We start from the raw sequence: 16,309 nt of genomic DNA, 5'->3' as shown, positions 1-16,309 counted from the left end.
TGTTAGACTGGGCCGAATCATGACGAAAGATAATGTGTTAAAGACTGGACGAATCACACGAAATATAATGTTGTTAGACTGAGACGAATCACGAAGAAGATAATGTTGTTAGACTGACCAAAGACTACGTGCAGAGCAAATACTTTTTCTATTAGTTCTGGTGGAAGGAGCCTCAGCCATGGAGCTGGTTTTGTCTGGTCTTCACTACGGAAACACAGCCCTTATCCTCAGCCACCAGTCACTGTTCCATCCACAGCGACACACAAGGACAGTCCTCGTCCGTGGTCCTGTGATGGAACAGTGACTGGTCCCCCCCCCCGATCTGGCCTACACTCTCCCCACCCCCGTCCCCGTCTGGCCTACACTCTGCCCCACCCCCACCCGTCTGAGCCTACCACTCCCCCCCCCCCCCCCCCCCCCCGTCTGGCCTACACTCTTCCACGTACTGTCCTGCTGCGTGCTGCCCTGTCCTGCTGAATACTGTCCTGCTGCGTCTGTCCTGTGCCCTGTCCTGCTCGGTTATCGGTCTGCTGCCCTGTCCTGCTCGTACTGTCCTGCTGCGTGCTGCCCTGTCCCATGCCTGAGTACTGTCCTGCTTGCGTACTGTCCTGCTGCCCCTGTCCTGCTGTCTACTGTCCTGCTGCGTACTGTCCTTGCTGCGTACTGTCCTGTTCCTGCTGCGTTACTGTCCTGCTGTGTACTGTCCTGCTGCGTACTGTCCTGCTGCGTGCTGCCGCTTGTCCTGCTGCGGTACGTGTCCTGCTGCGTTTACTGTCCTGCTGGTCGTACTGTCCCTGCTTGCGTACTGTCCTGTCCTCCCTGCGTACTGTCCTTGTTGCTGTACTGTCCTCTGCGTGCTGCCCCTTCCTGCTGCGGACTTCCTGCTGCGTACTGTCCTGCTGCGTGCTGCCCTGTCTGCTGTGTACTTCTGCTGTGTACTGGTCCTGCTGCGTACTGTCCTGCTGTGTTACTGTCCTGCTGCGTACTGTCCTGCTGCGTACTGTCCTGCTGCGTACTGGCCTGCTGTGTTACTGCCCTGCTGTGTACTGTCTGTGAGCGTCTGCTTGCCCTGCTGTGGCCTGCGAGACTCGATTCTTTACTGTGGGCGCGCCAGCGAAATTCAAATAGGCTAAACCATCGTGACGCTCACATCACAATGTCGTGCACCATCGACGATGGGCTGATGTAATATCGCCCAACCTTAAACACACACACAAAACCGTGGAAATCCATAGACCTAAACCATAGAATGCCACACACACACAAATCATATCTGGTTAACAGGACCAAACAGAATGGACCCATTCATGTTCATTCGTTTTTTTTTTAAAGAGAGAGAAAAGGGAAAAAAACCATTGACAAATATGTAAAAAAACGATTACCTTCTGCAGCCTTGTTTTTGGTCTGTCTCTTTGGTGCAGGTGGACACAGGAAGAAGAGAGTTGTTCTTTGAGTGAGGTTTCTTACTCTGTGAACTGTACCAGACAGGACTCCACAGAGCACTCCTGTTTCTCTGCACCGCCCGTGGTGGCCAGCGTGTGAAATGCCAGGCTTAGGGTCCTGGTAGAGATTGTGTACTCCTTCCCGCCTCCAGCTTTTGTCTCCGTTTCTTAGTTTAGCGAAATACATATTTTTTTTTCAGTGTTTTTATGGTAAATAACAATTGGGGGGGGGGGGGAAATATGACAAATATTTTGTAACTTTAAAGCACGATTACAACAGACTCTATGAAATTAACACCATACTAAGTTATTATCAATGCGGAGGGTTAGTTTAGGGTCATAAAATAGTGTGGATGAAAGGAGGTTGGTTTAGGGTCAATTAAAATATGTGGATGGAAAGGAGGGTTGGTTTAGGGTCAGAAACAGTGTGGATGAAAAGGAGGGTTGGTTTAGCGGTCATTAAAAGTGTGGATGAAAGGAGGGTGGTTTTAGGGTCATTTAAAATAGTTGTGGATGAAAGGAGGGTTGGTGTAGGACATTAAAACAGTGTGGATGAAAGCAGGGTTGGTTTTAGGTCATTAAATAGTTGGATGAAAGGAGGCGTTGGTTTAGGGTCATTAAATAGTGATGGATGAAGGAGGGTTGTTTAGGGTCATTAAACAGTGTGGATGAAAGGAGGGTTGGTTTAGGCGCGTCATTAAATAGTGTGGATGAAAGGACGGTTGCGTTTAGGGTCATTAAACAGTGTGGACTGAAAGGAGGTTGGTTAGGGTCATTAAACAGTGTGGATGAAAGCAGGTTGGTTTAGGGTCATTAATATAGTGGGATGTGAAAGGAGGGATGGTTAGGGTCATTTAAACAGTGTGGCAAAGGAGCGGGTTGGTTTAGCGTCATTAAATAGTGTGGATGAAAGGAGGGTGTGGTTTAGGGGTCATTAAAACAGTGTTGGATGAAAGAGGTGCGTTATTTAGGCCGTCATTAAAAGTTGTGGAATGGAAAGGAGGTTTGGTTTTAGGGTCATTAAACAGTGTGGGATGAAGTGCAGGTTGCTACAGCGGAATGAATAAAGAGAAAATAAATACCTTACAAATCCATAACATTTATAATTTTTTGTGCAATTGATATCTTACCAGTGCATTGGAAAGTATTCAAGCCTCTTAACCTTTTCCACATTTTGTTACGTTACAGCCTATTCTTATAAATTGATTAAGTATATTTTTCCCTCATCAATCTACACACAATAATATAAAGCCACAAAACAGGTTTTTTAAACTATAGTTATATTTTTGGACTTTTTACCCATTTTGTCCCCCTCCCCAAACTGTCATTGACCAGCCAATGGTAAACTACAGTCCTGTCCCATCGCATGCAACTCCCCTAACTTACTTGGGAGAGGTGAAGGCGAGAGCCATAGGTCTCCGAAACACGACCTGCCAAGCCGCCTGCTGTTGGACACACAGCTCGCTTAACCCGGGAAGCCAGATGCACCAATAGTTGGAGGAAAACCATCCAGCTGCGACCAAAGTCAGCTTGCAGTCGCACCGGTCGGCCAAAAGGAAGTAGTCGCTACAGTGCGATGGGACAAGGAAATACTGGCCGGCCAAATTTCCTCCCCTAAACCGGACGGCGCTGGGCCAATTGTGCGCCGCCTCATGGGACTCCGGTTCACGGCCGGCTCTGTTGACACAGCCTGGGATTGAACCCAGGTCCGTGGTGCCTTAGACCGCTGCGCCATTCGGCGAGGCCTCGAGATAAACACTTTTGCAAATGTATTAAAAATGAAAAACAGAAAAGACCTTATTTACTAAGTATTCAGACCCTTGCTATTGAGAACTTGAAATTGAGCTCAGAGGTGCATCCTGTTCCATTAAGATTCATACCTTGAGATGGTTTCTACAACTTGATTACGAGTCCACCTGTGGTAAATTTCAATTGACTGATCATGAATTTTTGAAAAAGCACAACACCTGTCTTATAAAAAGGTTCACAGTTGATAGTGAATGTCAGAGCAATAAATCAAGCCATGAAGTTAAGGGAATTGTCCACTAGAGCTCCGACGGCACATGATTTGTGTGGAGGCACAGATCAGGCAGAGGGTACCAACACAATTTCTCAGGCATTTAAGGTCCCCAAGAACCGTGGCCTCCATCCATTCTTAAAAATGGACAGGCCCACTTGGAGTCTGAACGCAAGGCAGATTGAACTCTTTGGCCTGAAATGCCAGGAAACCTAGCCACCATCCCTAACAGTGAAGCATGGTGTGGCAGCATCAAGATGTGAGATGATTTTTTCAGCAGGCAGGGAGACGAGTCAGTATGACGGAAAGATGACGGAGCAAGTACAGAAGAGATCCCTTGATGAAAACCTGCTCCGAGAGCACCAGGAACCTCAACTGGGGCACTAAAGTTCAACTCCAAACAGGACAATGAACCTCAAGCACAATTCAGCCAAATAATGCAGGAGAAAATAGCTGTGCAGGATGCTCCCCATCCAACCTGACAGAGCTGAGAGGATCTGCAGAGAAGAATAGGAGAAACCCCAAAATCACAGGTGGCCAAGACTTCGTAGCATCATACCAACAGAAACTCAAGCTGCCAAAGTGCTTCAACAAAGTACTGTTGTTGGGTCTGAATACTTATGTAAATGTATTAATTTCAGTTAAAAAAAATATTTATATAAATGTTCTTGCTTTGTTTTAGTGGTATGGTGTAGATGATGAGGGGGAAAAAACATTTAATCAATTTTAAAAACGGCTGTAAGTAACATAAATGTGGAAAAAGTCAAAGGGTCTGAACTTTCCGAATGCACTGTATAACTACTTTGCAGCGTATCTGGCCATTAGTGGCATAACCTAACTTTAAGGCACTAACGTACGTGTCACCAAATTAGCCAACACACCAAATCACCAAATTACCAACACACAAATTACCAACACACCAAATCACCAATTAGCCAACACACCAAATCACCAAATTAATCTCTCTCTTTGAAAAAGCCTTTAATATTAACTCCTGCAGAATTAAACATTTATTGCAGTAAAATGATACACCAAATGTAAGCAATTTTTTTTTACTCGGGAACAGGAGTGGAGAAATATGATTTCTTTCGTTCAGCATCTTCAGGGAATGTGAATGCGCGGTTAGGGACCGTCTGTAAAGGTGCTATCTTTATCAGCGTCATAAAAGCTGATAGTYTTTCAACCACATAAAATATGCATTCAAGCCAAACTGAAACCTTATCAGAAACATGTTGGCTTTCTATTTCCTTACAACCGGTCATACTGATGTCATTTTGAAATGTCGCAAAGAATCTTTKCAGTTTTTTGTATTGTCATTACATTTTCCCCCCGGACCCTAAACATCTATGCTCTGCAAAGAATCTTTCCAGTTTTTTGTATTGTCATTACATTTTCCCCCGGACCCTAAACGTTTGTGCTCTGCAAAGATGCAGAGGTGACAAAGAAAACTTAGGGGGTCGAAAGAAGTGCCCTGGGCAAAATGCAACATTACCTGTCTCAGCAGACGTGTCTCTGCACCCCAGCTCCAGGTCTGAGTCCTCAGAGGCTAGAAAGGCTTCGTTTAGAGATAGTTCACCCAGCTTGTCTGTCAGTTTGGTGTCTTCCTCATCTCCAGACGGTTTGGCTGCGTCACTATCATCATCATCATCATCATCATCATCATCCTCCTCTCCTCTATGTTCAGCCTCGTGTCTGTCTCTTTTTACAACCCCCTCAGGGGACTGGGGACCCTGTTCTTCTGACAGCACAGTGGAGTGGTTGTTGGACACAGACCATACAGCCACTGGTTCACAATCCTCCTCCTCTTTCTCTGTGTGCACTGCCCCCTGAGGTTTCTCTTGGTCCTGCTCTGAGGGAGCGGTCTCGGAACTCTCGGTCTCGAACCTCTCGGTCTCTGATGATTGGTTCTCAACCAGAGGCTCCTCCTCCTCTCCCTGGGTACTATTTCCTGTCTCCTCTCCCTCCTCTGCTGGGACTGGGCTCTCTGCGGTGTTCTCTGGAGGTGTGAAGCTGTCCAGGGTGACTAGCTTCTGCTGACGTCTCTGGTTCTGTGGACACAGACATTACAGCGTGGTTAACCTGCTCAAAGGTAATACAGAAAGAAAAGGCCGTCTACACTGCTACTGCTTTAATATGGCTAGTGCTTTAATATGGCTACTACTTTAATACAGCTACTTTTTCCACACGGCAACTGCTTTATTAATGCTACTGCTTACACCTTGCTACGACTTTAATAGTGCTACTGCTTTAATACTTACACTGCTACTGCTGCTTTAATATTGCCTCTACTTTAATTATTCTACTGCTCAAATACTGCTCCTGCTTAAATACTGCTTCCACACTTGCTACTGCTTCCGCACTTCTTCTGCTTTAATGCTGCTACTGCTTACACATAGCTACTGCTTTAAATCTACTACGGCTTCCACCCTCTTACTGCTTTAACACGTCAACTGCTTTAACACTGCTACTGCTTCCACAATGATACTGCTTTAATACTGCTACCACACGGCTACTGCTTTAATTATGATCCTGCTTAAATACTGCTTCCACACTCCTACTGCTTTAATACTGCTCCTGCAACACCACTGCTTTAATACGGCTACTGCTTTAATACTGCTACTGCTCTCACACTACTACTGCTTCTACAATGATACTGCTTCCACACTCCTACTGCTTTAATACTGGTCCTGCAACACCACTGCTTCTACACAGCTACTGCTTCCAAACTCCTACTGCTTTAATATTGATACTGCTTTAATTCTTCTACTGTTTAAATACTACTTCCACACTGCTACAGCTTTGATACTGCAACACCACTGCTTTAATTCTTTTACTGCTTCCATACTGTTACTAGTCCACCCTACTGCTGCTTTAATACTGCTACTAGTCCACCCTTCTACTGCTTTAATACTGCTACTAGTCCACCCTCTACTGCTTGTAATGCTGCTTTACTAGTCACACCTGCACTGCTTTTAATACTGCTACTGGTACAACCAGCCCCCCCCTTGCTGGCTGCTGCATATTCATACATACTCGTCTACTAGTCCACCCTGCTACTCCAAATGTTACCTGGCTTTAACCTACGCGCTATAGTCACCTGCTACATGCTTTAATACCGCTACTAGTCCACCCTGCTACTCCCACGCTTGTTTTTTATGTATACTCGGCGTAAGCTTTGGATAGCTCTTGGCACCTGCTCGTGCTTTGCTTTAATACCCACTAAGCTACTAGTCGGATATCAATACTGTCACCCCACTCCTGCTATGTCGCTTTGATAGTGCTTGTACTTCAGTCCACCTGTCTCTGCTGTGCTCTTTAATACTGCTACTAGTCCACCTGCTACTGGGTTTTAATCTTGTTCTGCACTGAGTCCCACCTCGGGTTGCTTTTTTTGATAAAACTCTGCTACTAGTCCACCCTCTACTGTTTAATACGTACTTTGCTTTTGGTTTAGATATCGTGGCTACTAGTTTCGACGCCCTGCTGCTTGCTGCTTTTATTATGTTTTGACTTAGCCACCCTGCTGTGGTTTAATATCTCGTTGTTCGCGTTATATGTCCACCCTGCTCGCTCCGCTTTAATACCTCGCGTTCATACTAGTCGGACCCCCACCTGCTGCCTTGCTTGGTAAAATTACCGCTGACTAGCTACTGCTTTCTGCTTTTAACCGCTAGCGTCAGCAGTCACATAGCTGCTGCCTTTTAATACTGCTACTCAGTCCACCCTGCTGCTGCTTTAATATGCTGACTAGTGCACCTCGCCTGCTGCTTTGCTGGTTAAATTACTGTGCTACTGAAGCAAAAGTCTCCACCCCTGCATGTTCTGCTTTATACTGCTACTAGTCTACATTCTGAGGCCTACCTGCTGCTGCCTTTAATACTGCTCTATGTTCCAGCCAGCTGTCTTTAAATACTCTACTCAGCGCCTGCTACGCTTTAATACTGCTACTTATGTCACCCCCCTGCTTACTGCTTGGTATAGAGAGTTTCTACTAGCACCACCTGCTCTCCGCTTTAATATACTGCTAGTCCAGTCTGCTCATCCGCTGCTACTCGTTAGAGTATTGCTTTCTAGTTTTTCGGGCACCTCTTGTTTATTTTGCTTTAATAACTTGGGGCTGGCTTTAGTCCACCCTTTGCTACTTTTGCTTAATACTGCTACTAGTCACCCTGGCTAACTGCTTTAATACTGTTACTAGTCTACCCTGGCTCTGCCTTTAATACTGTGTATTAGTCCACCTCTGCTGCTTAATAACTGCTACTAGTCCACCTGCTACTGTAAATCTTGTATATCACCCTGGCTACTCTTATCTGTCTCTAGTCCCCTTGCTGCTCGCGGTAATAGTTGCTACTGTCCCACCCTGCTGCTTGGCTTTAATTACTGCTCAAGTCACCCTGCTCTGCTTTAATACGGCTACTAGTCCACCTGCTAGCTGCTTTAATACTGCTACTAGTCAGCCCTGGCTTGCTGCTTTAATACTGCTACTAGTCCACCCTACTGCTTTATATGACTAGTTCATGCTCTGCTTAAATACTGAAGCTACTAGTCCACCCTTGCTTGCTGCTTTTAAATACTGCTACTAGTCACCTCGCACTCTTTATACTGACAATCACCCTGCTGCTTCTTTAAATACTGTATACTAGCTCCACCCTGACTGACTGGCTTTGAATACTGTTACTGAGTCCACCCGCTGCTGTAAACTGCTATAGTTCCCTCTGCTGCGTTTCTTGCGTACTATCACCCCTGCTGCTGCTACTTACAGTCCACCCTGCTGCTGCTAGCTTGTATCTCTTTATACTGCTCTAGTCAACTTGTTAAGTTACTACTCACCTGCTGACTGACTTTAATACTGTCTACTAGCCACCTTGATACTGCTTTACTCATACTGGCTACGTAGTCCACCCTGCGGCTGCTTTAAACTACTGCTACTAAAGTGCCACCCTTTGCCTGCGCTGTAATACTGTTACCACGCTGCTACTAGATCACCTGCTGTGCTTTAATTGCTATATGCAGTACTGCCTTACTCTGCTATTTCTCCTACTCTCCACCTCGCTATGCTTTATTCGCTACTTCGCACACCTGCTACTTTGCTTTTATATTACTGCTACTTACTTGAGTCCACCCTGCTCTGCTTTAATACTGCTATCTAGTCCACCCTGCTGCTGCTTTATAGTACTACCCCTGCTCTAATATCCTACTAGTCCACCCTGCGCCTTTATATCTATACCTCGATGCTTTAATACTGCTATGACTGCTTCTATACTCTACTATCACTGTCTCTACTGCTAGTCCACTCTGCTTACTGCTTTAATTCTTGCCTGCTCCACCTGACTGTGTTAGTACCTATCCCCTGCTACTGCTTTGAATACTATTGCTCTACTAGTCCCACCCTGCTACTGCCTTTAATACTGCATTTGACAATGCATTTCGTTGACGGTGTCTGTACCATGTGTCATGTAAGTGTACCATAATCGTTAATAAAACTTTGAAATAATTCATGAGTACACTATCATGTGAGCGTTCTGTCGAACGGAGTTGCACTATAGATGCGGTGTTGGCACGATTAAAATCACACGTTTTATGCGAGAATCAGGGTAGACCATGATATGCCTTCCTAACTGTACCTTTGGCCTTGTTTCTTGGCTCGTGCTTTTCTGTTTCTTCTGCTGTACTTGCTGCCCACGCCATTAGGAAGGTCATCGTGTCACCGTTGGATCCATGGCGACGGGCTAAGGTCTGTCTCCGTTATTATATTTCACCTCACTGCTAGCCTTCTGGTTCCCCGCTCCTTTCTTCTGACTTTCTTCCTGTAGGCTGTAGAGAGACCGCGGCAACCATGACGTTAGCAGTAGAACTCAACGGTAACATGCCATAACAATGACACAACATGGCATAACAGACGAGAAACAGCTGGAGCTATGCTCAGAAGAGTAAAGCTCAGAGATAAACAGCTGGGCTATGCTCAGAAGATAAACGGCTGGGCTATGCTCAGAAGATAAACACGCTGGGCTATGCTCAGAAGATAACAGCTGGGCTATGCTCAGAAGTAAACAGCTGGGCTATGTCAGAGATAAACAGCTGGGTATGCTCAGAAGATAAACAGCTGGGCTATGCTCAGAAGATTAAACAGCTGGTAAAATTGTCAAGAATGTCCTCATCCATCATGGATTGACAGCATGTTTTCGTGATGATGTCATACACTGCTAGTGCACATGTTGTTTTCATGATGTCATACACCGCTAGTGCACATGTTTTCATGATGTCATACACCACTAGTGCACATGTTTTCATGATGTCATACACCGCTAGTGCACATGTTTTCATAATGTCATACACCCTAGTGCACATGTTTTTCATGATGTCATACACCGCTAGTGCACCTGTTTTCATGATGTCATACACCGCTAGTGCACATGTTTTCATGATGTCAATCCAGCTAGTGTAGAAAAGACAACCTGTCATCATCATCATCATCATTACCTGGTCTGAGACAGGAAGGGAACGATCCAGAAACATCTCCTTGACCAAAGAAACCTACAAAGAAAAATCAACGACAACAACATGTAACATATTTCTGGATGTGTTGCGGTTGTTGTTGGTGGTCATCGGTGTTCATAGGGGTAGGATGATCTGTAGTATGGTTAGTTCATGGCTTTTTGCTCTGACCGTTGGGTGTAATAAGATAAGAAACTGACGCGGAGTGATTTGAAAAGTTTACGTACGTACCGTCTTCAGATTGCTGACACATGACCGTGCTGGTCATCTCCCCACCAAACACCTGGTCTACGAAGTTATAGGAGCTCCCTTCTTCTCATACTCTGGAACAGGCAACCACAACGTGGATAATGAAGGATAGACACAAGGGACGTATTGGACTTGGGTCGCCTGGAGAGTTACCTAGGCTATGTAAGAATATTTGGAAGATAAATACACAAAACGCAGAGGACTAACGGTCAAAGGGAGTTAACGCAATGGGTCAGAGGACACGGAGGAATTTGTCTAGGCATTGAGCCGAAACAGGGGAGAATGAAATCTACCTCTCAGCATTCTCCCCTGTCCTCAGTGATTCTCGCCACAGAACAAAGAGACAGGATGTAGTTTTTAATACCCAACCCTAGCCTGCGGTTGACCAATTAGAATTCCTTGCAATAAAACTGGGCCAATGGCCAAATAGCAGGATCCTGTAGTTTTCAGATCCCTTCACTATTTCCACTTTTGTAACATTACAGACTTTTTCTACAATGGATAAAATTATTTTTTTCTCATCTCTACACACAATACCATAATGACAAAGCAAAACAGGTTTTTAGAAAAGTTTGCAATGTAAAATAAATGAATACAGATAGCTTATTTACATCAGTATTTAGACCTTTGCTATAAGACTCGAAATTGAGCTCAGGTGAATTCTGTTTCCATTGATCTCCTTGAGATGTTTCTACAACTATGATTGGAGTCCACTTGTGGTAATTTCATTTGATTGGACATGATTTGGAGCACACCTGTCTATATAAGGTTCCGAGTTGACAGTGCATGTCAGAGCAACAACCAAGCCATGAGGTCAAGGAATTGTCTGTAGAGCTCCAGACAGGATTGTGTCGAGGCACAGATCTGGGGAAAGATACCAAAAAGTTTCTGCAGCATTGAATGTCCACAAGAACAGTGGCTCCATCATTCTTAATGGAGAAGTTGGAACCACCAAGATCTTCCTAGAGCTGGCGCCGGCCAAACTGGCAATCGGGGGAGAAGGGCTTGGTCAGGGAGGTGACCAAGAACCCAATGGTCACTCTGATGCAGGCTAGAATCCCTGTGGAATGAGAAACCTTCCAGAAGGACAACGATCTTTGCAGAACTCCACCAATCAGGCTTTAAAGTAGAGTGGCCAGTCGGAAGCCACTCCTCGGTAAAAGGCACATAACAGCCCACTTGGAGTTTGCCAAAAGGCACCTAAAGGACTCTTGACCCGAGAAACAAGATTCTCTGGTCTGATGAAACCAAGATTGAACTCTTTGGCCAGAACGCCAAGCGTCATGTCTGGAGGAAACCTGGCACCATCCTACGTGAAGCATGGTGGTGGCAGATCATGATATGGGGATGTTTTTCAGCAGCAGGACTGGAGACGAGTCAGGATGAGGGAAGATGAACGGAGCAAAGTACAGAGAGATCCTTGATGAAGATCTGCTCCAGAGCGCTCAGGACCTTAAAGGGGCGAAGGTTCCCCTTCCAATAGGACAACGACCCTAAGCAACACGCCAAGACAACGCAGGAGTGGCTTTGGGACAAGTCTCTGAATGTCCTTGAGTGGCCCAGTCAGAGCCTGGACTTGAACCCGATCGAACATCTCTGGAGAGATGAAAATATGCTGGCAGAGACGCTCCCATCCAACTGACAGAGCTTGAGAGGATCTGCAGAGAAGAATGGGAGAAACTCCCCAATACAGGTGTGCCAAGCTTGTAGCATCATACCCAGAAGACTCGAGGCTGTAATGCTGCCAAAGGTGCTTCAACAAAGTATGAGTAAAAGGTCTGAATACTTATGTAAATGTGATATATATATATATATATATATAATATATATTAGCAAATCTCTAAACCTGTTTTTGCTTTGTCATAATGGGGTGGGGTGTAGATTGATGAGGGGGGAAAACTATCAAATCCATTTTCGAATAAGGCTGTAACGTAACAAAATGTGGAAAGTCAAGGGTCTGAATACTTTCCGACGCACTGTATAAAGCCCTATTTACATCAGCAGTTGTCAAAGTGCTTTTCAGATACCCAGCCTAAAAGCCCCAAAGAAGAAGCAAAGCAAGAGGCAGACCCTCGCCTTACCCTTGACCACGTCTTCGATTGTTCAGCATCTCTTCCATGTTTTTTCAATGCTTCCGATATTCCAGAGTTCAGTCTCTGGAGAAAAAAAAAGAGAGAATGATACAGGTGTATATAAATGCTACAGCAGAACAGGATTCCATTTAGAGGGGAAAGGGAAGTCTTATTTGGAGGCTAGGTACACATCCTGTTCAGCTAAATAACCCTAATGACTTTACATCTAAAATGTACACAAACTAAAGATGTTGAATTATAAAAGAGATCTTAACTATTTAAAGAAAACATAACACAGTTATCTCCTGTGTGTCTGTAGCCTATTAAGGTTACAGTGTCCAGGAATGAGTTCTGGTAAACAGTCTTACTTTCATTCCTCAGTTCTCATCCCATCCAGCAAGTAGCGGAGAAGCTCCTGGCTATCTGCCATGCTGCTGGACGCTTAAACCGGCCTGGCGAGGAGTGAAGGGGGGGGACGAGAGATTTAAAAATATATATATCTTTCTGATGTAAGAGTGCTGATTTCAACAGAAACTTCACTTGAAGGCAGAAATCAAACAAAAAAAAGCTACATTAATATGTATAATCTCACTACTCACTTTTTGCAGACCTGACTGAAAAGTTTCTCGGGGTGACCACCCCCTTCTTAGTCTCCTGGATCTCATTCAGGATCTGACACATCGTACGGTCAGGACCCGGAGGACCTAGCTGCACCAGATGGGTTCCTGGAGGGAAACAGCATCATCAGTAAAAACAACAGAACAGGGTATTCCGTTGAAGTATAAACCAGACTTGGCTGGGGAGGGGGGGGGCAGTCAGGAGAAAACGTTTAGTTACGGTGTAACTACTGAAACTCCAGGTTTAGTTCATTAGGATTCTATTAGCTACTGGACATGCAGCAGCTACTCTTCCTGGGTCGACTAAACATACAACTACATCAAGTACAGAACAGTAAGGTGAGGAGGTCTAACAGGAGAGGAAGGGAACCTACCAGGTCTGAGGAGACTCCAGGTGTGATGGTGACACTGGTTTCTCTTCAGCTGTCACCTTGTTGATGACCTGTCTCAACAGCTGTGTCTGAGAGAGGGTCTGTATAGAAACATGGACAACAATGGTTTATTACTACAAATATATTCTGAATTAAGCCTAACAATAATAGCAATAGTAACTAGCTGACTGTCACATTCAGACCAAGGCTGTGTATGAATGGGGCGCCAATACCTAACTGTGCTACTTTTTGACCAGGACCGATAGGGTCTGGTCCAAAGTAGTGCACTATATGGGGCCCTATAAGCTGGTCCAAAGTAGTGCACTATATGGGGCCCTTAAGCCTCTGGTCCAAAGTAGTGCACTATATGGGGCCCTATAAGCTCTGGTCCAAAGTAGTGCACTATATGGGGCCCTATAAGCTCTGTCCAAAGTAGTGCATATGGGCCATAAGCTCTGGTCCAAAGTAGTGACTATATAGGGCCCTTAAGCTCTGGTCAAATAGTGCACTATATGGGCCTATAAGTCTGGTCCAAAGTAGTGCACTACACCATGTAGCCATTTCGGACACAGTCCAAGGTTCCTTACCTGAACAACGGAGTTGAGAAACAGGTGTTTCCAAGGTTACTGAGTCCTCTAACTGACAATGCACCGCTGCCGCTCCTCCCACTGCACCGCTGCTGGCTCCTCCCACTGCCTTCTGTCCTTTAGTCAAACTGCTGTTCTCTTTCAAACCACTTTCTTCTTGCCGTTCTCTTCTGGTTTTCTTTCGGTGTGTCACTGTGTTCTCTTCCTTCTCTTCTGGCTTGGTTTCCTGTGGCTCTTCTATCATGCTGTGCTCCAGCTTCACTATTGAATGCTCTGAGTCAATCACAACATAATATCATTACAATTACTAGTCAATCTGATGCTTATCTAAACATGTAGTCGTATTGCGGTAGAATTCTGTGAGAATTGATTGATTGATTTAAATCATTCAAATTAGAGGCTGCTCCAAGCAGAGACAACATTACCACATTAGAAATGATCAACGATACGACACACTAAAACCCAACAGGAAACGTAGTCTAGATATGGGACTCACTTCTCTGTGGCTTTGTTTCCGGGGCTCAGACAGGCCTGTTTCTTAATGTTGCTCACAACTGAGCCAGATGGCCTGTTTTGGAGTACTGGACATCATCATCACAGATGTAAACCCTGTGTCATAAGACCACACAAGACAATGGTCAGGGAAGTAAAACATGTTGAGTGGCAAAAAAGGAGATGTTTTGACAACAAAAAAAAAGCGCACTGTGTAGTGTAACGTGGTAAAACAATTAAAATATGAATTTATAAATTTTTTTTATCATCATGGTTCTAACTTTGACCCAGAGTTTTGCCTGGTCAACTCACGTAGTCAGGTAAAACTCCTGTCCCTAGTTATTGGGCCCGTCACCAAGCTTTTATTCAATACCATTCACTGGTCCTTGTGTACAATATGTCCTCCTTCTACATGTGCAGTCTTCAGTGAGAAGTGCAGGGTCTGGAGTTTACCCTGACCACGCAACATTATCAGGAAAACTCTGGTCTCTTTTCTTCTGACCGCGGGACATGGTCAGTTAAACCTCCTGGACCCAGTATGATAAGAGGAACAGGCCCGCCCCCCGTCACAAATCGCACCCTATTCCCTACATCTTAAACTACTTTTGACCAGAGCCATACATAGTGCACTATGTAGGGAATTAGGGTCCCATTTGGGACGCATAGCTCGCAGACACAGTGTTCTATTGGCTCACCAGACGCTCCAGTTGTCCAGGCTGAGCACCAGACAGTGAGGGTCTGACCGAGGCTTCTCGTAGTGCTTGATAGCATGCTGATCCTCAGAGGTACGCCCCACACCCCTGGCAAACCAGAAAGACTGTTAGTCAAGTACATTTCACACACATCTCTACAATTGTTCACCTAATACCTTTTTTGCACTATTGGTTAGAGCCTGTAAGTAAGCATTTCATTGTTATATTCAGCGCACGTCACAAATAAACTTTGATTTGATATCTAATGTATTCAAGGAACCTTACTCTGTGTCCGCATTTTAAGCACATCCATATCGTTGGTGTTTCGCTCATCTCCTCTGATGGAGCCTGTACAGTGCGCCGGCTCTTCACCCTTACAGTCTTGGCAGCTGTTACAGGCGCAGTCTATCCCAGTCTTCTTCAGGAAGCTGGAGTCTACACCTTTACGGATATGGCTGCACGACGGACCTGCGGGGAGAGGGACACCAGAGAGGCGTTAGGCTAGTTCATGGTAGCTAATAATGACATTGTATCTGTCCTGTATCGGTGTGTGTGTGTATGTGAGAAAGAGAGAGGACCCTACCAGTCAGGTCTATCACTTCGTCCTCTCTAGGACTTTCTGCTTCTCTCACATCTTGTCTGGAAGACTTTAGACACCTGACCTAGACAGAATGAGGAGTCATCACAAAACTGCAGGTTAGCCAGAGAGGAGTGATAATTGTAGCAGTGTTTTGCCTAGCTAGAATCATCAAAGACTTCTGACTGTCGACAAAAAAAATGGTACGTTACTTGTACGTACTATGTTTCATGTATCAGAGAGGAATAGGATTTTGGGAGTTAGAGGGGGAATTATGAGCTGGTTACGAGATTGAAGACAGCTGGTGACCACCATGTGAATGATTTTGTAATAGAGGATGAATTCTGAGCTTGTTAGTGGCTGGTGACCCACCATGGTAGAATGTGGGTTCCTCTGCTCTTTCTTTGTTTTTTCTTTCTCTTCTTTTCTTTCTTCTTCTTTTCCTTCCTTGTCACACTATCTATCTTTCTGGTGTTCTATTTCTATGTTTTCTTGCTTCTTCTTTTCGTCTCTTCTTCTAGACTTTGTTTCTGTTCTGTAATAGAGATGATTTTACTGGTGCTGAGGGTGAAAGCACATAGGAGTGGACACGCGTACGCCAAGGAAGAAAGCGGTGGAACCAGCTCATGGTAGATATGTTTCTTTTCTTTCTGTTCGAGATGATTTCTAAACCTTGGGTTACATTTAAAACATTACAT

At 45.0% G+C, this 16,309-nt stretch overlaps 1 protein-coding gene across 1 annotated transcript in view; it reads right to left on the bottom strand.

Annotated features, from left to right (window-relative positions):
* Positions 1-16,309, bottom strand: part of usp16 (ubiquitin specific peptidase 16) — a 45,345-nt gene that overhangs the window by 20,028 nt on the left and 9,008 nt on the right. Inside the window, 5 exon segments of the mRNA XM_070440104.1 lie at positions 1,383-1,457; positions 1,460-1,609; positions 4,952-5,507; positions 12,891-13,000; positions 13,851-14,123. Of these exon segments, the coding sequence (XP_070296205.1) occupies positions 1,383-1,457; positions 1,460-1,609; positions 4,952-5,507; positions 12,891-13,000; positions 13,851-14,123 (1,164 nt within the window).

This window comes from Salvelinus sp. IW2-2015, unplaced genomic scaffold (genome assembly GCF_002910315.2).
Source record: "Salvelinus sp. IW2-2015 unplaced genomic scaffold, ASM291031v2 Un_scaffold2223, whole genome shotgun sequence".
NCBI classification, from domain to species: domain Eukaryota; kingdom Metazoa; phylum Chordata; class Actinopteri; order Salmoniformes; family Salmonidae; genus Salvelinus; species Salvelinus sp. IW2-2015.
This window is presented reverse-complemented; position numbering and strand designations above follow the sequence as displayed.